The sequence below is a fragment of the Eulemur rufifrons genome, chromosome 29 (assembly GCF_041146395.1).
Source record: "Eulemur rufifrons isolate Redbay chromosome 29, OSU_ERuf_1, whole genome shotgun sequence".
Classification (NCBI taxonomy): Eukaryota; Metazoa; Chordata; class Mammalia; order Primates; family Lemuridae; genus Eulemur; species Eulemur rufifrons.
The window spans coordinates 95,257,088-95,282,738 of NC_091011.1; the positions used below are offsets into that span (position 1 = coordinate 95,257,088).

The window sequence follows — 25,651 nt, forward strand, 5'->3', positions numbered from 1 at the left end:
TCCATTGCTGTCTGTCCCTCCCGGTGGGACCAGGCCACGTCCCTGGTGTACTCTCCCTACTACTGTATCCTCCATTCCTGCAAAGCATTGACCTTGGGCAGCTCGAGGCCCCAGGGAAGTGAGACCATGTACCCCTGAGCCAGCCCGAGGATGTGGCTGCACTTACCTGAGGCCAGCCAGCTGGTGGGGGGGCCCTGGTGATTGGTGTCATGAGCCGGGGACCCCACCATGTCCTTCTCCATCACCACCTCGAAGTTGAGGATGAACATGATGACAGCTCCATCCTCGTTCTTCACGGGCACCACGTCCACCAGACACAGGAAGCAGCTCCCTACAGAGTGGGGAGGGCACAGGCACTGTGGCACCAGTGCCCCTCGGTGGGCAGAGCTGAAAGCCAGGCAGTATGGACCCCAGAACCCATAAGGGCCTGTTCACTTTTGCTTCCCGCCACGGCCCCCACAAACTGTTCTCTGCCCTCCTCTCCAGGGTCTCCTGCCTGTCCCCTCCTCCGGCTGCGCCTGCCCGTCGCAGGTCTTCCCTCCATCTGTCTGCTCCAGCTTGGGGCCCGTGGAGTCCCCTCCCCTCTCTTGGCAGATCCCATTTCTCCGGCCCCCTTCCCCACATGCACGTTCTCACACTGGCTTATGATCCCTTCTCCCTCCACCTTTTCATCTCCTTTTCCCCGTCCCCCAGCGCGGCTTTGCTCTTCCCGCATGACAGGCAGTGCAGACTTTAAGCCCAGAATCTCTGGCTTCAGATCCCAGCTCTGCTTAGCCACTTATGCATTTTTGTTAACTTATTTAGCATCCCTGTGCCTCATTTTCCTCATCTATGAGATGGGAATAAGAACCCTTTTCTCACGAGTTGTAAAGATGGACTAAGTTGACACATGCTAAGTGCTTAGCTATAGGGCAAGGCCTGGCATATACGGCACACCACAGGCAGGTGGCTGCTGCTGTCTGTCTCTGTCTCCGTCCTTTCTAGAGCAGCACCCAGCCTTTGTGTCAGTCCACAAGATAAGTACAGACATTGACAGCAAGAGTTTCGAAACCTTTACGGCAACTTGGCAGTGCCGCAATATCCAGGCATGTGCTCTTATATTTCACAAAAGTACCAGTCTATGACATATTCGAATTAAAGAAAACTGATCCTTCACCACAGAGTCTAAGATGAACGGCTTCTAGATCTTTCATCTCCATCTCTCCTCCTCTTTCTCCTGGTCCTCGATCTTTTCCCTCCCTGTCTCTCTCTGTCCACCAAAGCCGCTATGCCAGGTGAGTTCACCCACCAGGCCTGTCCTCATTCCATCCTAGCTCCCTGTCAAGCACATGGGCCCCCACACCCTCTCCACGCTGATTTCTGAAAAATACCTCTTTTAGGTCAAGCTCTCAGTTCCACCTAAGGCCCAGGAAACCCGACCTTTGGAAGTCCTCGATAAAACAAGAAGGCACAATGACATCCTGCTCCTCCTCCTCTATGACCCCATGGGGACCGAGGCGTGTTCCTCATCTCCCATTCTTCCCAGGGGAGGGGAGACTCTTTCCTTATCTCTTCTCCCCAGCCCCCCCACCCCGCTCACCTGTCTTCTCTGCTTCCCAGTGTCCACGTCCCCAGTGAAGGACCTACTGCCTAGAGTAATGTGCCCTGGAAGCCCATGCTGGCCAGCAGTGTCAGTGACGGGCAGTCACGGATCAGAGGCAGGCACAGGGTGATGAACCATGTGGCTCCACGTGGCCCCTAGCAACCCAGCCTCACATGTCCTTCCTCCTCACCTTTCTACCTCCCAGAGCCTCCTCGGGCTGGTCTCCTTCCCTCTGCATGTGCCCCGCACCCCAGCCCCAGCTCTCAGACCCGCAGCTGGGGATGGCGGTGGTGATCTGAGTCAGGGAGAGGCCGGCCACCTAGAGGGGGCGGCACCTGCCATAGAGGCCTGAGGAGCTGCAGGCAGGGGAGGTGGCGGAGCAGCCCCGGGGCAGGCGCAGGCGGGTGGGAAGGGCCTGACCTGGGAGAGGCTGGCCCTGCTCAGGGCAGATGCGCTGGGGAGGGGGCGGAGAGATCACAGCAGATCAGCGACTCTAACAGCTGCAGGGTTCATCTTATGGACTGAGGTCCTCTGAAACCAGCTTAAACAGGCTGGCACTGAGGTGAGGGGCTGGGCCAGGGGAGGGAATGGCCAGGAATTCTCTGCCCCACCCACAGCCCTTCCACTCATGGCATCCCAGGTCCTCCCGCTCTGCTCCAGGGCCCTGAGCTTGGGCACTCTGTCTGGGTCTCCCTCCAGCAGCGGTTCTTGTCCCCTGACCTCCGGCCTCTGACACACAGCTGTGGTGTTGGGAGCTGCAGGGGGCCGGGCTCAGCTGGAGACCATTTGGCACCCGGACAGCCCGCCTGGAGTTTATGTCCTAATATGGTGATGGCCGGCAGCGGCCTGAGCAGGGCCTAGCCTCCGCAGGACTAAGGAGAGACTGGAGACAGGAAACCCTAGCCCCAGAGACCCCAGCACCAAGCCCTGGGACCCCAGCGATATAGGCCCTCGAACCTCATTCCTCACCAGGAAACTCATCTCAGGACGTCTAGAGTCTAGAACCAAGATGCCCTCAACAGCAAGGATGGCTTGGGAAGTCTGTCCCCAACACAGGACCCCAGAAAATCTGAGTTTGAGCCCTCAGCACCCCATCCCCACTTCAGTTCAAGCTACTCAACAAGGCAGGCCAGAGCTGCATTCTGAAGCCCACCCAGCCCAGGATCCTGACACCTCAAATCGCTGCCCCAGGACGCTGGCATCTCAAAATATACCACCCAGGTGGCAGAAACTCCAGGTATAAGCCACCTGGCAGCACAGGCCCGCTCCCCATGCCTGCCTACACACACACACACACACACACACACACAGGGGTCCCCTTGGCCTCTCCCTTTGTCAACATTCAAGAAACTTTTCCTTTCAAATGACCCTGTCAAAGGCCTGGTTATTCCAAAAATGTGAACTGAAGCCCTGCCTGATGGCTGGGGAGGGGGGTCCAGATGGCTTCACGGAGACGTGGAAGGAAGGGAAGCCGAGGCTCCACGTGGGCCCGGCTCTCTGTGGCACTGCCCTCGACCCCCCTGCCAGGCTGGCCACGTTTTCCACAAGCCGCCACATCACCCACCCCCAGCTCTTCAGCCAGGCCTGCCAGCCCGACCCCGTCCCACCACTGGCTGGGGCGACAGGTAGTGGGGACCCCTGAGGGCCAGAGAAGTCAGCAGGCCAGGGGCAGGACCAGGACAGCAGAGCTGGGCAGAGCACACAGCAAATAGCAGCTAGCCGGCGGTTGGGGCCCTGACGCCACTCAGCTTCCAGCAGAGAAGACACGTTGAGAGCCAGCGTCTGGGCTGGCCCAGGCACACGCCTGCCCCAGCTCCCACCTACCCCTAGACCCCACCCAACCCTCCGCCCACCGTCCCTCCCGGCTCCCCCCAGGCAGAGGCTGGCCTCGGGAAGGGCCCGGCGCGCAGCCAGCGAGGCTGCAGTTCCGCGGAGAGCCACTGCGTGGCAGGCGCGGCCCACACTCCTGAGCCAGCTAGCTCCAGGAGCGCTAGGGAAGGAGGGGGTGGCAGGACAGTCTGGCGGGGGCAGCGGGGTGTAGGATTCCCGGCCTCGCAGGGAGGGGGCATGGGCTGTGGAGTCAGGTGGCCTGTGCGCATTGCGTTAGAATGACTTTGAGCCAGTCACTGAGCCTCCTGGGCCCCAGGGCACTCATCTTCGAGGCAGGGGGAGCGAGCCCACCCCACAGGGCTGTAATGAGATGACATGATACATGTGAAACTCAGAGCCTGGCTCAAGAGAAAGAGAGGCAGCCAAGGGTGGAGGGTTCTTAGAATGCAGAGGCCCAGGGCTTGCCTGGCTACGCAGCTGACCCCAAAACACACCCTGCCCGCCCTGCCCCCCACCCAGGCCCAGCGCCAGCTGAAGAGACCTGGCTTTGGGTGAGGAGGCCCTCCCTGCCAGCCCAGGCCTGCCTCCCCAGCCCCTCTGGGGACAGAGACAAGGAAAGGGGCGGTACCATCCGCGCACAGACGCCATGGCTCCTATGCCCCCACACCTTTTGCCAGCCAGTCACCCAGCAGGCCTACAGAGGCCACATAGCTCACTGCAGGGCACTGCAGGGCACTGAGGAGGGGCAGGGAGGGGTGGGGCAGAACCAGGCCTGGACACATTCCAGGTGCAGCAGGTACGGCGCACCCTGGCCCCAGAGGAGGTCAGAACACAACGCCTAGCTTGCTTTCATTCGCTGCTAACCCACACCCAGCAGTCCCCGGGGCGTGGGGGAGGCACCACTGTCCCTGCCCAGTATCCCAACCCACTCAGGGGTCAGGGGCTCCACCCACTGTCCCAAACCCAATTTCCCACCTCTGGGTACTACTGGCCTAGGCCAGGCCCCAGGCGGGAGCCACACTTGGCTTTAGCAGGGACAGACCTTATCTCTCACGGCAATACCAGGCAGAAGAAGGAGGCTGCAGATGACCCTGAATGGCCTTGGGCAAGTTCCTCGGGTCAGAGTCTCTGTGTACCCATCTGTAAATCTGGTGTCAACAAGGCTTCTTCACAGGAGGCTCTTCATCGCCCCACAAAAATCACTGAGCACATAAATGCACGTGAGCATTTGGGCCAACATGACCTACAGCACAGGCCTGGCACGGGTCCTCCTTGGGCAAGTACTCAACGGGCCCCCATTCAGTGCATGGGGCCAGACAGGAAGAGGATACGCCAGACAGGTGGAGGAGCCCCGGCTCTGAGCTGCTCCGCCTGGACATCAAACCTGGACTCTTGCTCTCCCTGTCATTTGCTGTGGCTGTGGGTAGGTCACCCACCTCTCTGAGCTTCGGACTCCCTGTGGGTACTGCGGGGACAAGTGACTCCTGCTCTGGGTGCCAGATGAGATGACAGATGGCCTTGTGGAAGCATCCAGAGTTCTAACGAGGTGACGAGCCGGGTCCCTGCAGGGAAGGTGACCTCAGGGAAGCAGCCATTCTCCCCACCTCGCTCTGAACGAGAGGAGCTGTGCCCCGGATGGGCCCAAAGTCACTCTGAGGGCAGGAGGCTGGGGCTGCAGTCGGCCTGTCCGCCCCCAGGCAGAGAGGCTGTCTCCGGAGCAGCAGCCCAGGGCTGTGCAGTGTCAGGTTATATTTAGCCTGGTGGCGGCGACAGGAAGATGCAGCGGGAGCTGCTCCTGGCCGGGGGCCACCGTGTCGCTAACACAGCTCTCCTGGGCAGCATGGGGCTTAGGGAAGGCCAGGGACTTTGCAGGCCCCAGGGACAGAGTGGGGGAGCTTTCAAGGCCAGCCAGTGAATGAGTGTGTGTGACAGAGAGAGACCAATCCTACCCTCCCGACTCCAGGAGCTGAGAAATGCAGAGTTCCAGGGAACACCTACTGCAGGGCAGGGCTGGGGGGCATAAGACAGACCCCGACTCCCACCAACGCGGCATCTCCAGACAGACTCCTCCTCCAGCCCTTCCAGCCTGAGACCCAGCCAGCAGTCTATGGGGCCATATATAGGGCTTCAGGGACCTCTGCAGTCATCTAGACCCCCACCCAAACTCCCCGCATGTGGCTTGCCTGAGCCATGTTTGCCCCAGACCACTGCAATGGACTCAAGAGAAAAGCTCTACCTAGAAAAGCTCAGGGCTCAGCTCTGCTACCCCTCTGGTGGGTGCCACGTAGCCTCTGGGGGCCATATCCTCGTGGTGCATACACTGAGAGTCCCTCCCCCTACCCTCCTGCTGAGAAGCCCTGGGAAGGTGAAACAAGGGCACAGAGATGCGGGAGGCCACCCTCCACAGCTCCCGCATGGACGTGCTGAGGCCTGGGCAGGTGGGCCCACCCTGCCCCCCACCACCCCTACCTGCTGACCTCCAGCTCCTTCCCATCCTTCTAGGACCCCTTCAACAAAGGCTTTCTTGACTGCTTCATCTGGCCCGCACGGATGCTTCTCTTTGAAAACTTCTAACACGATGCCCCTCAGCCAAGAGAGCGTTGCGTGCTGGCTTCTGGGTGAGTGAGCATCCTCCCTCCGGCCAGGCCGGGCTGGCAGCTGCAGAAGGACTGATGGTGGAACTCAGGGGTAGTGACCTGCAGTCGTGGCAGGTGAGGACAGGCCATGGCCCCACTCTCTCACCTCCCTTCCAGCTCCAGGAGCACAGATCACTTTTTACGGCCCACATCGAACAAATGGGACCTCCACCCTGAGTCTGGGCGGTAGACCGAGCCACCGTGGGAATCAAGGTGTCTGTCGCTGAAGCAAGATTGAATCTGATCAACAGTTAACCCGCAACACAGAGCTCCCCACCTGGGAAGCCGGGGGAAGGCCGGGCTAGGGCAGGAGCTGCAGCATGTGGGATGTTCCTGAGCCTCAGACTCCTCAGCCCCCTTCACTAGGACCCCACACACAGCCTGCCACGGGGCAACAAAGGCACACAGAGCTGCCACTGTCCCCCAGGAGGCAATCTGGGAGTCCTTGTCCTCCTCTAGTGCTCTGGAAGCTTCTAGAACTATACTCTATCTTGGGTCTCCACACACCCCAGAGAACCTAGGGAAGCCTTGATAAAGCCCTGTCCCAATTCCAGCTCTGCCATGGGTCACTGCTTAAACCAAGAGTTTTATCATTTGTCCCTGACTTCTACACCCAGAGGACACTGCGAAGGACCAACAAACAAGTGCAAGTGCCAGTGAAACCCCCCTGAAAGGTCAAATGGAACATTCGAGCTCAAAACACATGACAGTGACCCAAACATAAACCGAGAAAACTGGCATTATTTGCAGATGATAGAATTATCTCCCTAGAGAGAGCAAAAAATCAAAAAATAAATAATTAGAGCACACAAGAGAGTTCAGCAAGGTTGCAGATACAAGATCAGCCCACAAAAATATACAGCTTTGCTCTATTCCAGCAATAAAGCAATTCAAAAAATAGTCAAAAACAAGATATCTTTTAGAATAGCAACGAAACTACAAAGTGTTAGGAATTGACCAAGAATATACAAGACCTCTATGGGGAAAAACAAAACAAAACAAAACTTTAAACTAACAAAGGATATAGAAAGGATCTGGTAAATGGAGAGACAGTCCAGGCTCTTGACTGGGACAACTATTATAAAGATTATTAATTCTCCCCAAATGAATCTATAAGACCAATCCAATTCCAATCAAGATTCTAATGGGTGTTTTCTTTCCAGGAACTCAATAAACCTTCCCTAAAGTTTATAAAGAATAGAGATTCATGAATAGCTATGTCAACCTTTAAAAAAAGAAGAAGAGAAAGGATTTGCCTCACCAGATACTAAGATATACTAAATACTATAGGGTTTTTTTTTTTTTATGTGGTTCTGTTGCAAGGGCGGAGAAATATTTGGAACAGAACAGAGCTCAGAGACAGACCCCTGGCTACGTGGGAAATTAACCCATGATAAAGGTAGCCTCACAAATCAATGGAAAAGAACAAACTGTTTACTAGATAAGTTAGGAAAGTTGGCTCATTACATGGAAAAAATAAAACTTGATCCCTACTTGACACTGCATACGAGGTAGGCTCAGGATGGATTAAAGATCCAACTTACAAAGGTAAAACAATTAAGTTAACAGAAGAAAATGTAGACCTTGGCAGCCTCAGGATGGTGACTAACTTCTTCAACAAAACTTCAAAAGCACAAACAAAGCTAAAGATCAATGAATTTATATCAAAAGTTTTATCTTTGTTGAATAAATTGAAGAGAGAGTGAAAGGGAGAAGATATTTGCAATATCACAATTCAGCAAGGAATTAAAACCTGGGATATGTTGAATATTTAACTATATGCATTTGTATTTCTAGAGTACCCAGCAACCCTGCAAATCAATGAGAACAAAGACAGCAACTACAAAAGAAAACTGAGCAAAGGACGTAAGCTGGCAATTCACAGGAAAGTAAAATCAAAAGGCTGCCAAGCCTAAGAGATACTCAGACTCATTGGGAATCAAAGAAATGTGGCCGGGCGTGGTGGCTCACACCTGTAATCCCAGCACTTTGGGAGGCTGAGGCAGGAGGATCACTTGAGGCCAGGAGTTTGAGACCAATCTGGTCAATATAGAGATCCCGTTTCCACAAAAAATAAAAAATTAGCTGGGTGTGGTGGCTCCCAGCTACATGGGAGGCTGAGGCAAGAGGATGACTTAAGCTCAGGAGTTTGAGGTTGTAGTAAGCTATGATGACGTCACTGCACTCTAACCCAGGCAACACAGTGAAACCCTGTCTCAAAAAAAAAAAAAAAAGGCCGGGCGTGGTGGCTCATGCCTGTAATCCTAGCACTCTGGGAGGCCGAGGTGGGCGGATCGTTTGAGCTCAGGAGTTCGAGACCAGCCTGAGCAAGAGCGAGACCCCATCTCTACTAAAAATAGAAAGAAATTATATGGACAGCTAAAAATATATATAGAAAAAATTAGCCGGGCATGGTGGCACATGCCTGTAGTCCCAGCTACTTGGGAGGCTGAGACAGGAGGATCCCTTGAGCTCAGGAGTTTGAGGTTGCTGTGAGCTAGGCTGACGCCACGGCACTCACTCTAGCCTGGGCAACAGTGAGACTCTGTCTCAAAAAAAAAAAAAAAAAAAAAAAAAAAAGAAGTCAAAGAAATGCAAATTAAAGCTACCAGAAATCACAGCCACCTTTTAGGTTGGCAAAAATTAGAAAGGTGGATAATGTCACGTGTGGCAGAGACATGGAGGCATAGGAACCTCGTGCTCTGTTTCGGAGGGCGGTGATGGGTACAGCCATCCGAGTGCACAATCCGCAGTACTTTGAGGAGTGTCTACCTATCCTGTGATCCAGCAACTCCACCTCTGGGCATGTGTCCCACAGACGTCATCACACAGGTCTGCAGGAGACCACGTCCGAGGATGTTCATGCAGCATCGTTTATGGTGGCAGGGAGTTGGACACAATCCGGGGTCCCCTCCTGGGAGAGTGGGCAGGTAAACGTGGTGGCTGCATACCACAGCGTGTGACGCTACAGACTAGACATCAAACAGCAGCCCAGCTGGTCCTAAAGCACACTCATGAGTAAGAAAAGCAAGCGCCAAAACACAACATATAGCACAATATCATTTACATAAATTAAATCTATATGCATATATCCAGACAAAATACACATTTGCAAGAACATATGCAAGCAACACATTCACAATAAGTACATTTGAACCGTTGCCTGTGGGGAGGGTAATGAGACCGGGGAGTGAGATAAAAGGGAAAAGGAAAAAATAAACTGAAAGAAAGGAAAAAAAACAGCAACACAAATGCTGTGGTTTCAATTACTTGGGGGAGAGGCAGGAGCTGGGGCCAGCAGAGGGCTGGGGAGGGATGGGGACGGGCAGGTGGGGTGCTGAGCAGGGTGCAGGGTGGGGTGGGGACAGAGGTGCTAAGGCCTGGGTCGGGCTCACTTCCCACGGTCACAACAGCACTGGCCAGGACCTGCAGCCACAGGGGTGACGCCCTGCTTAATGGCCAGCAGAATGAGCCCTAGCACCGCATGCTAAACTGTGGGTGTCTGTCATCTTGTTCCAGGAATGCCCTTGCCCCCCGCAGTGCAAGGGGGACAGGTGCTATGATCCCACCTAGCAAACAAGGAATTGAGACTCCCAGACCCAAGCTAAAATCCAAGTTTCCTGAGGCCCTGAGCCCACCATGCCCCAGAAGGGCCCCGCCTGTGCAGTGGTGTTCCATGCTGGGCAGGGCTCCGGGTTGGAAGAGACAGCTGGGCTCGAGTTCCCACTCAGGTACCTGCCAGCTGGGTGAACTTGGACAAGTCCCTTAGCCTTTCTAAGTAAGAATTTCCCTCCTGGAAGGTGACAGAGTTAATCCTGCCTTCCAGAGGGCCGCGAGGACAGCACGAGCCCCCATTTGCAAACTGTGAAGAACAGTCACAACGTGAGTGTCTATGTGTGCTGCTGGGCAGCTGCCATCACCCCACCCCAGCTGTGCTCTTCGGCAGCTCTAAGACTTTGCCCCGCCACCCAGACCTCCTCGGTCCACCTCCCAGGGTGAGGAGGCTATGAGCCCCCAGGTGCCTTCCCTAAGCCCACAATGTCCCCCACACATGGCAGGACTGGGGGACTCCCAGCTCCCTCTGAGGCCACCTCAGGCCACCTCTCCCTGGTCCCACCTTCCTCTGGCCCTGACAGCCTTCCCATCTTCTGTGACCCCTCCCAGACCTGGCAGTCTACCATTCTAAGGCTTTCACAGAGGGGGAGACTGAGGCCCAAAGATGGGAAGTTATTTGCCCAAGGTCACACAGCAAGTCTTGAACCAAGCTGGAAATTGCTCCCAGGCCACCCGACTCCCGGGGAGGGCTTCTGCAATGTAGCTCGCTGCCCACTTCATTCATTCGTCCACTCATCCATTCAGCAAGGACGTGCCGAGCCCCCGCTATCCCACAGGCACGTGGATACAGCAGAGAACAAAGCAGGCAGGTTGCTTTGTTGCCCTCGTGGAACTTCCAAGCTAGTGGGGGAAGATGGACAGGGCAGCCTCGCCCAGCCCCATAACTGAGGCAGAGGGTGGGCCAAGAAGTCACCACCTAGCCCTTAAGGTGCTTACAGTCTGGTGGACAAACGGCCAAACAGGAGAGGGCTTCATTTGAGGCCAACCACAGCTGACAGCATGGAGGCCTCCACAGGCCCCTCTCCCCGTCCCCTCCGCCCCTGCCGTCCTTCCCATGCCAGGGAGGGAAGTTCTGTTAAACTCTCACACGACAGGGTGAAATATTTTCCACGTATATATGGGATGGGGGGCGGGGTGGGGAGGCAATGACAGACAATGTGTTTTTAAAGAAAAAGGATCATTCTCAACCCAAGAGAAAAGTCCTCTAAGGGAGGCAATCCAGGCACCCTTTGGGGAAATGTCTAAGCATGAAAGGGCTCTCTTGGAACCTCTCAAATCACACCACACAGGAAGCCATCTCTGGGTGGAACAGAGGCCCAGTCTCACCCCAGCTGGCCCTCCTGCTGCCCCACGCTCCCCCTCCCCAGAGCCCAAGGCCACCGTCAAACTCTGCTCCCATCCCAGACAGCTCTGAGCAAATATTTACATAGCTCCTCTCGGGGGCTACAGAAGACACAACATCGAGGAGCCGCCCTCACGACACTCTCCAGACCCCAGGGTGGGCTGAGGAGTAGACAACACCCTTCAGTGGAGTCATGCCTGCCTCCCCCTGGGTGGGATTAGGACAGGAGGTGCCCCCAGCAGACCAGGGCAGCCAGTCCCAGCTCAGGAATGACCCCCCAGGAGCCTCTCCAAGCCTCCAGCAGCCCACAGTCTAACCCAGGAAGGGGAACCTCAGAGGGAAGGCGCTGCTGGGGAAAGGCAGCTGCCCCCAGGCAGGGCCCCAGATGGGCCCTCAGGCTCCTGTGCCCACACCTGGCAGTGGCCCTGTCAGATGGCCCTGTCTCCAAGCTGTGCCAGGCCTTGGCCGGAAGGATAGGGACACCCCTGCCCCTGAAATGAAGGGAGCCTCCCCAATGGCTTCAGCCCCATGAGAAAAGTGCTCCTGTGTCTACACTCACTTCCTCCTGGGATCACTCTGTCCTGCCTCCCATCTCAAGGAGACAAAACCCACCTAGGCACCTACCTCTGTCCCACCTGCCTTCCCAGCCTTAAGGCTTCTCATTTCCAGGCAAACCTGGGCTCCCATCACCAGCCCAGACTGACGGGAGGCCTGGGGGCCTGAAAGGATGGGGAGAGGGTGTCTGAGATGGGGAGGGGTCAGCCGTGAGGGAGAAGGAGGGGCATGGTGGTGACAGGGCAGGGCTTCTGACTTAAGGGGACAAGGAGGGATGGGCAAGGTGAGGAAGAGGACGGGAGAGACGCCTGGGGGTGGAGGGCAGAAGGCCCAGAGTAGTGAGGCTGACTGACACCAGCAGTGCCCGAGGGAACACCTGGGAGGCTGGGGTCTGAGCCCGGGAACAGTAGCCTAGGGGGCACGGGGCCACCTCTGGGGCCCCTGGGGCACAGCGCACTGGGAAGCAGACTTGGATGGCAGGTCCCCACCCCTCCCCCAGCCACAGCATCAGCTGTTGCAGTGGGGGCCCTCTGACCCTGCTACCATGGCAACCAGCCTGCAGCTGGAGTGGAGAAGCCGATAGACTCTTCTCTAGAGACACCCCCATCCCCACCCACGCACAGGCTCCCGGGGACACAAGGACATGGAGCCAGGCCAGGACAGTCTGAGGTATGGGGAGCTAGACAGCCTCGGAGATAGAGGCCCCGAGGGGCGGAGGACACCGGGGAAGAGGGAGAGAGGCACGGAAGGCTCAGGGTGCTGAAGCAAGGGACAACGAGAGACAGATGCAGGGAAAAGGCGACAAAGAGCAAGGGCACAGAGAGTTGCCTTGTGGGCAGGAAGGGACAAAGTCGCCATGCAGGCAGCCAGCAACAAAGGCAGGGAGGCTGGAGATGGGGCAGCGGGGAGATGCCCGAGGACGGGTCGCAGGCAGACTGAGAGCAGCAGTGGGGAGGCAGGGAGCAGAGATGGAAACAAAGAGCAGAGGGAGAGAACACAGGGGACAGGGGACAGAGAAGGGGACCTCTGCGAGGGCTGGTAGAGGAGGAGCCACAGATCCCCCATGGCAATGTGGGAGCACAAGTGTGTACCCAGCCAGCACCTGCTGCCCAGAGCACCTCCCCAGGGCCCTGCAGGGGTGTCACCGCTAGCCAGCCCCACTGGGCTCTGCTCCCAATTCCATCTTAAGCCTGGGTCTGACTTTAAGGGGATTTGGCACAGAGCCAGTGAGCCCCAGGCACCCCATACTCCCCCAGTCTAGCCTCTCCACCTCCCAGCAGTCCCAGCAACTAAATAATGGGGCTGTCTGGCTCCAGGCCCTGACGCTGCACAGAGCTAGGCTGGAGGCACCGACACAGCACAGCTGTCCGCTGCGGCGCCTGCCAGTAGAAGGCCCCGCCTCCTGCCCAGCTCCCTCTTCCCTGGGGCTGGCCCAGGAAGAGACCCTGAGAAAGGCCTGGGCAGAACAAGAGGTGGCACTGGCATTCCTCATCTCCACCTCTCCGCCTGGCCCATATGCACACACACGCACACAGCCCAGGCCAGGCCCCCGGGATCGAACAATGGGCTGAGTGTTTCAATGCAGAGGAAGAGGAGGCTGATGAACTCTGTCTGCATCACCCCAGGCCTAGAGTGCCAGGATAAGTGGGGTCCTAGGTGCCCAAGGGCCAAGGCCAGCCTGTTGGCCAACAGGAGATACCTGAGCCCCATGGAAAGTAGGTGAGAGCAAAAAAGGGGGCAGGCAAAGATGGCTGGCATAGGGCTTTCTGGGTCACAACCCCATTTGGAGTTGTAACCTGGAGAGGGGAAAGAGTTTGAACTTGGGTGGGGGCCCTGGGTCCTAGTCCCTCTCCCTCCATTGATTTCCTGGTAATTGGACCTCTGCTTCTCAGCTCCTCCATCTGTAACTTGAGCAGACTGGATTAGGTGATCCTGGAGGTCACCAAGATTCCACAATATCTCCTTTGCAGAAGGAGTCCCATGACCATCCTCTCCCCAAGGAGCCAGCCTGGACCAGGAGGGAGGGACAGTTCCACCTAGGAGGACCCCACCACCACCACATACTAAGGCCAAAGACAGAAACACTCAGACCCCTGCTGCCAAGGGGCCAAATCCCCCAACACAAGTGACACCCACAATGGGACTGGCACATATTTGCAGAGTGAGGCCCACTGTGGGCACTCTCTAGAGAGCTCAGTGTCCTGTGAGCTTCCCCAGTGAGCCACATTATCCCAGAAGTAGAAACAGGCTCAGGAAATCAACCAACCTGTCCAATCGTATGTCATTTCCAGTGTCAAACATGAACCCAGGGCTCCTGGGTGCATATTCCTTCTGTTACACCAGTGGTTTGCAAACTTTTAAAACAAAATTTCACATAAAATGATGTCCAGCATATAGATAGACCTGTAGCTATTTGGGTTATTTGCAATATGTGACATCAGAACAGAGCAGGTAGGGCTCTAGTCAAAGAGCTGTGGGCTCCATTCCCAGCTCTGTCACTTTCTAGTTGTATGACTGTGGGAAGTTGCTTAATTTCTCTGAACTTCAGTTTCCTCATCCATACAATGGAGATAAAAATAGTATCTACCTCCCAGGGCTGCTGTGCAGATTTCATGAGATAACGTAAGGGAAACATTGAGCCCAGAGTCCAGCCCCTAGAAACCACCCACTGCCTTCAGGGCTTAAATCTAGCCTCACAGTCCTGGCCTCCTGCCAGCTAGAGCCCTGATTTGCTGTGAGCAAATCCTTTTCCACAGGGCCACTGATGCCACAGACTGAACCCTGCACAAGCAGGGCTATGGAGGATTCAGGCCTTCCCAGGACAGCCTCCACCAACCCTGAGCACACAAGGGTGGACCATGGGGCATGAGGCTGGCTGGCTGGCCCCCGAAGGAGGCAGAGCGTGCTCACCTCCTGCAACAGGTAAGCTCCTTGAGGGCAGAAGCCTTCTGGGTCCTGCAGACTGCTCCATCTGTAAGAGCCTAGCGCTGCTTGGGCTCAGTAAACGCTTATCAGAAACACACTGGTGAGTAGCAGGGTTTGGGCAGTTCAGCCCTGTGACCCGCAGGCCCCAGCCCTGCTGCACTGCCCTCCCTGAGCAGAGCCCACCCCAATGGGGCAGCTGTGGCTGGGAGCAGCCCCGCCCCAGGCTCTGTTTATCCGCTCTCCGGAAGCCCAGAGCAGCAGGGCTGGAAGGCGGTGGCTGAGCAGAAACACCTGGCGCAGGAGGGGGTAGCAGGGCAGGGCGCTCAACAGATGAGACAAAGGGAACTGAGGTGCCAGGAAAGGCACACACGTCCTCCAGGTGCCACTGAAGTGCGGAAGAGAAAGCAGGCAGGAGAGGGAAGGCGGAGAGCAAGCCAGAGTCCTGCAGCCCTCCAGGCCTCACCTTTCCTGACATCTTCTCAGACTAGTCACCTGTCAGAGACTGCCCTAGGATAGCCAGAGGCCTGTGGCCAGAGGTCAGTGCCTAGCTGCCAGCCTGACCTATTAACTCCATCCATGCACGCACCTGCCATCCCAGCCTGGCCTAACTCTAGACCACCTTGTTCAACATGCCCACACCTGTCCAGAGAAGAAGGAGCCCAAGGCGCCAGGCCCACAGCCTAGTAGACCCCCTGGCAACCCCGAAAGCCATCTCACCAGACTGAGGCGGAGAGAGGCAGACCACGTCTCCCACCTGGCACACAGCAACAGCCCCTCCTAACCCACCCCACATACCTCTAGGCCCCGCCCCGTCCGCTAGGCCCCGCCCCCTCTCGTGGCCCCGCCCCGTTCCGCGCCTACCATCTTTACGGTAGAAGGCGATCTCCACTTTGCGCTCCTCGGCGCCCAGCAGGGCCTGCGCGATCTGCGCGGCAGCGCGGCGCTGCGTGCGCGGCCCGTGCAGGAAGTCGCAGGTGCAGGGCCGCTGCATCACCTCGGCCCGGGAGTAGCCACACAGCTCGCAGAAGCCGTCGTTGCAGTAGATGACGGCGCAGTTCTCCACCCGAGCGTTGGCGATGATGAACTTGCGGCCTGGGGGGTGGGGAGGAGCGGGCACGTGAGCTGGGACCCCGGCCTCCGGGGCTCCCAGCCCTTACCCACATTCACCTGTCACACGCAGCCGCCCGGGGACTCCCCGCCGCAGGGAGCACAGCAGGGACTGGGGGTCCCCAGCAGGGGGCGAACGCAGCTGTGCCCCGACACAGGTGCCTCGGCGCGCCCCCTCCCCTGCCTGGCCCGCAGGCTGGCTGCGTGGCTTCCCTCCGGCAGGCCGCCAGCAGCCCGCCGCCCCCTCCGCGCCCGGGGCTGAGGCCAGCCTGGGCGGGTGTCAGCAACGCGTGTCAGCAGCCGCGGCGGAGGGATAAACACTGGGCCTGGAGAGGGAGCCTGGGAAGGGCCAGAGATGGCGGCCAGCCTTCCCTTTGCACCGGCTCCTCTGGATTCTTCCTCTAAACCCCTGCTCTCCAGACTAGGGGGGCGCCCCCTGAGCCACTCCTTACCCCAAGGCTCCCTAGGAAATCACTCTCCCAAGTGTCTTGAGGATCCTGCCAGGTCAGTACCTCCTGGGACTTCCGAACCCCCTACGTGGGTAGCTGGGGGCTGGGAGGGAACTAACACATTGAGCACCTACAGTCTTTATCTCATTTGATGCTCTGATAACCCTCTAAGGTAGATGTCGTTATCCTCGTTTTATAGATGAAACTGAGGCTCAAGGGAAGTTCGGCACCATGCCCAAGTCTTGCCATTGCTTTTGAACCTTGGTCTGGCAGAGGCAGAGGAATAGGCTGACGGTCACAGGCAGAAGCCCAAGGTCATAGGGAGCAGGCAAAGGGACCTGCAGCTCCAAACACTGACAATACCTGTAGGCTGGGATGGGCCTGAGACGCTGGCCCACTTGTTAGAAAACAGACCCAGGAAAGGGGACCTTCCCCAGGGACATGAGGCCTTCCTCAGTTTAGCCCCGTCAAGGAGAGGAGCCCAGTGGCTCCATTTCCACTAGACTTGGCTCCCCGGCTCTGTGCCCGCCCCAAGAGCCAGGCTGGCAGGTGAGCAGCAGGCAGGCAGCCTCAGCTTGTGCCAGCCATCATGCTCCGGGGATAACAGCTTTTTATAAGCAGAAGTTTCCGGCCACTTTGGCCTTTAATGCCAGGGCTTTCCGTAGCAATTGGAACTCTCCCCATCCCCTCCCCACAGGCACAGCCCTTAGGCTGCAGCCCTGGGCAATCCGGCAGACAAGGCCATGCTGCTGCAGGGGTACCCTGAGGCAAGCCCAGCCCATCAGGCTCTGGCCTCCTGCCTTCCTGGGCCCTCCCTTCCCCTGGCTTCCAGGAAGTTACTTTCTGGAGTTGGGTCATCTTTAGGTCAGTTGCTGAGGCCCCCTAAACCTCCCAGGCAGCCATCAACCCCAGGAATCAGAGCTTCCTGTCACATGAAAAGACCCCCAACTCAGCCTCCATCTCCACCTCAGCCCAAGGCAGTCCAGAGTACCCGCCACACACACCAGCTTCACCCAAGCAAAACCACTCCTGTCCTCACTCCCAGGCCTGGGAGAGAAGAGCAAGTTTTTTCGAAGGCCAGCCCCACCCCCCACTGAGACCCTGGAATACCGGAACCAAAGTCCTGCCCCCTCCTCCAAGATGTGGAAACTGAGACCTAGAGAGAGCAGAGAATCCCTCAAGGTCACAGGACAGTGGGTGGCAGAAGTGGGGCTAGAAGCCAGCAACCCCCAACCCAGCATAGGTTCTTCCCTGTGCCTGCACAGCCTCCCCAAGCTTGCGGGAAGGAAAGTCCCAGGGTGAGGTCCTCCACCAATGTCACTGTCTCCACCCCCTCCGGATCATCTTGTTCCTCGCTTCAGATGATACTGCCCATCGAACAGAGCCCTCCCTCCCCCTACCACAGTTACAAGCACACATTGTCCTGTGTTCACAGGGTCATGGGCAAGGAATGTCACCCTCTCCCAACTCCCAGGGCCCTTGGCAGTCACACCCACTGTAGCACATGTAGCCTTGAGGACAGGCACATGAACCCCGGGTGGGTGCAAACACCCACACCCAGAACATTTACTTATCATGGGACCCTTCTAGAAGCGTCCCCTACCAGGTCAGCATTAGAGGTGCTTGTAGTCACCACAAGGGGCTTGGGGGACAGTGCCCAAGGCAGGAAAATCCACAACATAAGGACACCACAGGAAGCAGGTTACCTTCAGAGCTGAGCTTCAGCCCCAGGACACCCTCTCACTTCAGGGCCCACAATCTTGAGCCTTGTTAAAGACACCTCCCACTGCCCAAGCAGGGTCTAACTCATGGGTGACACGCCACATACACACTTGAGATTAGGTGCTGACCCTACATTCTTAGCTTTCAGTCCCTCACATTCAACACAGTCAAGATTGGCACGCCAGTCAGGCATGGTGGCTCATGCCTGTAATCCCAGCACTTTGGGAGGCCAAGACAAGAGAATTGCTTGAGGCCAAGAGTTAGAGACCAGCCCTGGGCAACATAGTGAGACCGCCACCTCTAAAAATAAATAAATAAAAAATAACAAAAGATCTGCATGCCTGCTGTGCTCTTAGGGTCCCACGGTTTGAGTTACATACACTCTCATGTCCTTGCAGGAACAAAGCCCCATCCACATCCAGGCACCCAGAGTTGGGGACACCTGCACACTCTCAAGCCACCCCCCTTTCCTGAATACTCAGTGTCACACACACTCTCCGATCCCAAAAGCCTGAGCTGAGCCTCCTGCCCCAAGCCCCAATACCAAGCCCCTTGGCCCCATGCCTACGGCCTCCCAGCACCAAGACTTGTCCCCACGTCCCCTGGCCAGGGCCTGGGGCCCACCAGCCCCATTGACTAGCACTTAGCGACGCACACGGCCTGGGCACGCCCCCCCCATCCACACTCCGAAGAACTCGGCCCGCCTCCAGAGCCCCCTCCCCGCCCGGCCCCCTCCCCCACTCACTCTGGCCCTCAAACTTGCGGATGATGGTGTCCAGGAAGGTGTTCTGCGGAGCGACGTGGCCCCTCCGCACCGGCATCCTGAGCCCATGGGCGGGCCGGGCGGGCCCCCACCCACCCCGGCCCGGCCCGGCCCAGCACTAGGCTTCGGGTGGCCCGGCCCGGCCGTGGTCCCCGCACCCCGCGGCCAAGCTGAGCACGGGCGGGGCCGAGACTGGACTGCGGGCGCGGGGTCCCCGCTCGGCTCCCGGCTCCGGACCGCGGGCCCGGCCTGGAGCCGCCTGAGCTCGAGCCGCCCGCCGCCCGCACACCTGTCTGCCGGCCCCCGCCGAGCCGCGAGCCCCGCTCCGCCGCGTCCCCGCGCTGCGCTCCGCCCGCCCGAGCGCCGGGCTCCCGGCGCCCGCCCGCCCGCCGGCCCGCCGCCGCCGCCGCGCCGACAGCCGCTCCGGCGCCCGCGGCTCGGGCAGCGCCTGCGGCACAGCCCGGCCGCGGAAGGGTTAATGCGGCGCGCGCCCCTCGGGCTCCGGCCCCCGCCTCCCGGCCCCCTCCCGCCAGCCGCGCGCCCGCAGCGCCGCCCTCTCCCCCCCACCCCGTGCGCCCGCCCTTCCCATTGGCTGGGCCGCGCCGAGGGCTCCCCCGCCCCAGCCCCCCGCTCTGCCCAGGAGCCCCCGGGATTCGCGCACCCCGAAGAGGGGGAAGGGACCCTTAGGGGGTGGGAACCGTAAGGACAGGTGCGACGGCCGGCTTGGGGGCGGCCAGGGAGGTGGGTAGAGATTCCATGCTCATCCCCAACTGGGGGCTGAGAAACCTGATTTGAAGGGAAAGGTCCGTTCCTATGCCCTAGTGCCCCGCCCACCGAGCACTGGCTTGGTACACACAGCCTGCGCTCAGTGCCTACTGGCGGTGACAGGGGCAAGGCCTGGGCCTTGGGCGTCTGAGCCCAGGGTCAGGGGAGATTCGGGAAGTGGGAAAGCCAAGACAATCTGGAGGCCCCAGGCCAGCAGTGATTTGAGATAAGGGTGGGTGAAACTTAGGAGGGGCACGCCCCCCACAACACACACACACACACACGCACACACACGCACACACACACAGCTCTCTGAGGGTATGCCAGGCTCTGCATGGGGGCTGCGCAGAGAGGGACATTCTGATAGGAGTTGTGGCCTCCTGGCTGCGGGATCAAAGAGAGGCCCTGAGCGCGAGGTTCTAGCCAGGGGATCCCTGTATGCGGGCGGCCCGCCCTCGTCCTGTAACGCAGGGCCAGCCTTGTAGGCCCAATCCGCGGGCTTGGGGCCCTGCGGCGACGGCCACGGCCCAGCCCCTCGGAAAACCCTGGCCCAGCCGCAGGCCCCTCCCCCGGCCAGCTGGCTCGCTCCTGCCGCAGCTCCCTTATTTAGGCAAGGAGGCCTGGGGACGTCAAGGCCAGGCGGGGTGCCTGCCGGCCGCCTGCCTGGGTCTGAGTAAGGGTCTCCGGGGTGAGGTGTCCAGAGCCGGAGCAGCCAGGCAGGGCCTCGGGAAGGCCAGGGCGGGGAGGAGAGTGCTGACAGCTGAGTGGGCGGGCAGGGGGGAGGGGTTGCCGCTGAGCAGCCGGCCAGGGTCCCCTCCCTGCAGCCTGATCAGAGACCTGTCTAGATGGATGGGGCCATGTGGGGGCTCCTGAGGGCTTGCAGCTGCCTCTGTCCTTGGAGCAAGGGACTAAGTCTTGTCACCAGCTAGAATCATCATGGGGTGTAGGGGGAGGGGAGGAAAAAAGGGCAGGGAAGGAAGCAGAGTCTGGAAGGAGGAAGGCACAGAAAGAAAGGTTGTGGTGAGACCACCCAACTCAGACTCTCACCTTCCACCCAGGAGCAAAAAGATGCAAATACTGGGGCCAAATGGGGCCACTGGCCAGCAGATGACACCCTTTTTTATTTGCTGGTGGGTGGGCAGTGACTCAGGGAGGCAGCCAGTGGGAGAGAAGGAGGTGGCTCCACCAGCCGATGCTAAAAAAGTCCAGAGGCTCTTGCCTGTGCAGTCATCCCTCAGGCCCTCTCCATCGCCAGCGGCTTCCCTGCTCTCCCCCGGCATGCCCAGGGCCTTCAGTGTCACAGGCTGCCCCTCCTCTGTGACTCTGCAATCAGGTGCCTCAACATATCTGGGTTCTGGGGGGAGCCCAGTCCATGACTGGCCCAGCCCACGCCCCACCCCATGGCCACCCCTGGCTGCTAGGTTGCCTGCGATAAGTCCCAGGTGATCCACATGCAAGCGGATTGTCGTCCCTCCAGATCAGGGTATTGAGAGAAAGTGAGCAAAAGCCAGCTGAGAGTGGGCATGAGATGGGGACAATAGAAAGAGACATCTGTGGCCTCCCCTTCTCTCCAGACCAAGGGACAGGGAGAGCCAGGCCCTGAAGGGAAGGTGCCACTCATCTGACCTGGCCAGCTGTCCTCCCACTACTGTGCCCATGTTGCTGGTTCAGCCCTCTGCTCTTATCCCAAAGGGAAGACAAAGGAGGTAGAGGGACCCTAAAAGAGAGGAGGCCAGGCACAGAGTAGCCCTCCTTCTGTGCAGAGAGGCAGGAAGAGAGCTGTTCTCTCAGGCTAAGGAGAGCCAGATATCTCCCTCTCTCCCGCCCTCCCCTAATCACTCCCCTACACACAAACACACACGCACTCAGAAGTCAAAGCCAAATGCAGATTTCTGACTTCCTTGGAGGCTTCAGAGTAGAGCCTGAAAGCAGTCCCACTTAGCCACCCGCCACAGTCAAGGACTGAGATGAGGAAGAGAGGCTGTGAGATAAGTTCTCCCCAAGGTGTCCCTGCGGTCACAGGTGCCAGGCACTAGGAGGTAAAGGACAACAGATGAGCTGATGGAGAAGCCTCCCCCCAACTTGCCACCTCTGCTAGCCCCATATCTGGGACAAAGAGAAAAGTGTCCAGCCCTACTACCAAGAGCTGGGCTGTTCAGCATCTAGACTGTGTCCCATCTGCAGCTCAGTCTCCAGGAGCCACTTTTCAGGGACCATTCATGGGAAGAACTTTCCCCAACCCTTCCTGTGACTAAGGGAAGGGAGAGGTTGTATCTACAGTGAGACATATAAGCTCCTCCAAGCTCCCAGAAAGAGACAATTTAGGGAGAAAAGTCTACAGAAAACATCCTGCCCACCCCACTCTGCTCTTGCTCAGTCTGAAGGAGTTGAGCCAGGACATCTGGGAGGAAAAAAATGGAAGACTGCCCCTGCTATGTGCCCCCAAGGAGCGGGCCAGGCAAGACACAGCCAAAATCAGGCCCAGGAGAGCAAGCGACACTCACAGGGGACTGGGCAGCAGTTCCAGTCAGATGGGCGCAGGAGAGACAGCTCATGAAGGAAGGGTTCCTCAGAAGCCCCAGGGGAGGAAGAACAGCAAGACTGTCCCTGGTGTTCAAGGGGAAGCTTACACTGCATGGTGGGGCTTTGTTTTCTGTGCAGCTGGGTCCTCAGAATAGAGATGTTTTCAGATATGATTTGGAGTTGGAGGAGAAGAGAATCAAAGAAACTGCTTGTTTCCCCTCCAGAAGTGGGTGCTCAGGGCTATAGACAGAAAAAAAGGGAAGGAAGGGAGGGAGCGAGGAAGGGACATACCTCAAATCCATAGCCAGGAGCAGGCCCTCTTCACTCATTGCACTCTGCGGCTCCCCATGCAGCAATCCTGTCTGCTCCTGGCCCATTCCAGGGTCTTCTCTCGACAACCCGATACCCACCATTGGTGGGACATTTTCCCTGGCTTCATGGTGTTGAAAGAAGCCAATAAAGTCCTGGAGACAAGGATTCTGGAGACCAGACTGATCTGGTTCTGATTCTAGTTCTGCTACAGTTGCAATAACAGATGTTTACTGGGGGTTTCTAAGCACTGGGCCGGGTGCCAGACACTGCTGGAGGACAGGAGGGAGAGACCAGGATCCCTCCTCAAGGGAGTCACAGTCTAGTGAGTTTCCAGAGAGGTGGTGGGCAGACAGAAACTGTGCAATCCGCAGTAAGTGCTGTGGGATTACAAGGTGGTGTCAGTTAATTTTAAAGGAGGAGTCGGGGGAGTTTTCACAGCAGGTCCTTGAAGGTTGAGATGGGGCAGAGCAGAAGCATTGCAGGTAGAAAGGACCACATGAGTGAAGGTATAGAGACTGGAGAATGGAGAACAAGTCAGGACGAAATAGGGATGGTGACAGCGGAGCAGTAGGCTGGTACCATTTGCAGAGGGCTGAGGAGTATGAATTTTATTCTGCATGCAAAGGGGACACATGGAAGGAACATGGTGGCAGCTGAAATGTATTATCCATGAATGTAGAAATTGTATCTGTACAGATCCTGGCATAGAGTATGTATCCAATAAAGGTTTGTTGAATGAATAAAACATGTATAATAGTTTGGAGAAACTGAGGTGAATATGAGGTGCTTCAGTTATCTGTTGCTGCATAGCAACCATCCTAAAATCCAATGGCTTAAATCAATGACAGTGTTTGTTTTGTTCATGGACCTGCAACTTGGGAAGGTTCATCTGGAACCACTTGTCTCTGCTTTACTCCAAACTAGGGACTGGAGGCTCAGCCAGTCAGGTTTGGTGGTTGATGCTAGCTGTCAGCTGGGACCTCAGCTATGGCTGGGGCCAGACATCTACATGAAGCCTTTCTGTGTGGCCACCTGGTTTCCTCACAGCATGATGGCTGGGTTCCAAGGGCCAGTGTCCCAAGGGAAGATCAGTCAGAATTTGCATCACCTTTAATAACTTAGCCTTAAAAGTCACATAAAATAGCTTCTACCATAATCATGGCTCATCAGATTCAAGGAGAAGGAACATAGACAGCCTCCCCCCCAATGGAGGAGTGTCACTGTCACCCTGGAAGAAAAGCAAGTGCCATGGGATATATTGGGAAAATATCATCTGCTACATTAAGCTATGCATAGTCCAGAAGAGAGATATCCAAGACTTGAGCTAGGTCAAAGGTGATGGAAAGGGGCCCATTTGTTGTGTACCTATAGGAGTATCACTAAACCTCACTTTCCTTACCTATAAAATGAGGAGACCAAACAAGCTTATCTCTGAGATACCTTCCAGCTCTAACAGTGAGTGATTCCTTAATTCTACACAGCAATATGCCCACCCATGGGTGGTTCCTCCATTTTCCCTCAATACTCACATCCACCTCCACCTCCTGCCTTTGCTCACTCATCCTAGGCACCCTGGGGGCCAATGGCTACTCTCCACAAATGTACCATGGTCCATCCTACGTATTTAATTCAGACTAAAAAAATAAGTGGAGTGGGAGACCCTTAAGGACAGGTGAGAAGACTCTGAGACTGATCAAACTCCCACTCCACCTGCTGTGTGCTCATTACCATAGCTGCGGTCCCCAACCCCCAGGCTGCAGAGGGGTACTGTCCCATGACTTGATAGGAACCAGGCCACACAGCAGGAGGTAAGTGGGGGCTGGTGAGCTACAGATGAAGCTAGCAAAGCTTCATCTGTATTTACAGCCATTCCCCAGGGCTCGCATCACCACCTGAGCTCCACTTCCCCCCCCCCGCCCCCGCCATCCCCCGGTCTGTGGAAAAATTGTCTTCCATTAAACTGATCCCTGGTGCCAAAAAGATTTGGGACCACTGCTATAGGGTCTACTGAAAACAGCAAACATATGATATGGCCTCCACCCCCAAGGAGTTCATAATCTAACTGAGGAGAGAGAACAAATGGGCATGAAATGTCACGAAAACAATCTGGTGTACTGATGGTATGTGGAGTGAAGTTCAAAGGAGGGAGGGCTCTAAGTGGGCTGGGGCAGCCAGGAGAACATCTTGGGTGAGCTGGCCCTCCTGGGTGGTGAAGGTTTTCTCAGGCACAAAGGAAGGGGGTGAACATCTTCATAAAGCAATATCCCAATAGAAGTCTGGTGTGGATCCTCCCACCAATCTATACTTACCCCAAAATGAGAAAGAAAAGAGTCAGTTTAAGTTTCCTCTGCCTGACAACTTAACAGCCGTCTGTCCCTTTGATTTAAGGACTGGGATCTTTAGACATAAGAAAGGGCTTCAAGTGAGACTCCAGAGCTTAGTGAGCAGTAGAAGCTCCCGAATTACTATATAGCAGGGGCTGATGGGGAGGGAGAATTAGATTATAAGGGGGCTAGGATGTTTATCTGAAGGTTGAATTTGCATGTATTCTTTTAAAAATGTATTTACTAAGCATCTAATATGTACCTAACACTACTCTAGGAAATAGGTTGGTTTTGTTTTGGTTTGGTTTGGTTTCTATAATACCCTCAGAGTTTGCAGAACCAGTGCACTATTTTGACATAGATTGGGGGTTATTTTGGAGTGGCTTTGAGGTACTTAAAAATATTAAGGAGCAAGCCATGCTTTGGGCTACACTGCCAGGGAGGCTGCCCGGGAGGAGATTCCAAGCTCATTTGGCTTCTTAACCGCTCCAGCCAGGCTGGAGCTCTGTCTCTGTCCAAGGTGCTGAAAGCCCTTCATGCCAGGCTTGGCAGGAAACCAGGAAAGACAGCTCAGGTGAGCAAGTCTGGGGCCCTCTTTGGGACACAGTGAAGTAGACGGCCACCCCAAACCAGGAGAACGTTTCTGGAGCTGAACTGTAGATCCAAGAGGCAGCATGTGGTGAAGTAAGAGCTGGCTTTGCCAGCTGGTGCTGAGAAACCCAGGTCTCATTTACATGCGTCCAGAATACGCCTTCCTCCCTCAACCCCACCACAGCCATGAAAAAAGATATGAATACACTCCTGAACTTTACACTTGCAACTCTTGGGGTTTCCTCTGGGAGTTTCTGTTGCTTTATGAAATATTAGAGCCAGAAGCGGACACTTTCATGTATCAGATGATAAAACAGAGCTTTGGAGTGGTGAGGACTCTTCCTCAAGGTTGTGTCACAAGTTATAAATGGAGCTGAACAAAAAGTGAGGTCTCCTGGTTCTTAGTTAAGTGATTTTCCTACCATACCAGGCCAGGTGGGGGATTATACACCACGTGTTACAAGAGCTAAAGAAGTAGGGAATTCAAGATGTGTGTGTGTGTTGTGCTCACTTCAGCTGCACATACACTAAAACTGGAACGATACAGAGAAGATTAGCCTGGACCCTGCACAAGGATGACATGAAAATTTGTGAAGCGTTCCAAGAAAAA

General features: G+C 56.6%; 1 protein-coding gene and 1 non-coding gene across 3 annotated transcripts in view; one reads left to right on the forward strand and one right to left on the reverse strand.

Moving 5' to 3' along the window:
• Nucleotides 1-19,003, reverse strand: part of KCNH2 (potassium voltage-gated channel subfamily H member 2) — a 33,189-nt gene extending 14,186 nt beyond the window's left edge. For both annotated transcript variants that reach the window (XR_011231755.1, XM_069461404.1), the window contains exons 1-3: nt 18,509-19,003; nt 15,347-15,577; nt 167-331 (exon numbers count right to left, since the gene is read on the reverse strand). Coding sequence is in view for 1 of the 2 variants with exons in the window: in XM_069461404.1 (XP_069317505.1) it covers nt 167-331; nt 15,347-15,577; nt 18,509-18,584 (472 nt within the window). In the remaining variant the exon portion in view is untranslated. The remainder of the gene's footprint in view (nt 1-166; nt 332-15,346; nt 15,578-18,508) is intronic.
• A 6,541-nt stretch (nt 19,004-25,544) lies between these two features.
• Nucleotides 25,545-25,651, forward strand: LOC138377674 (U6 spliceosomal RNA). Its single transcript, XR_011231839.1, has one exon. It is a non-coding gene; the product is annotated as a U6 spliceosomal RNA (small nuclear RNA).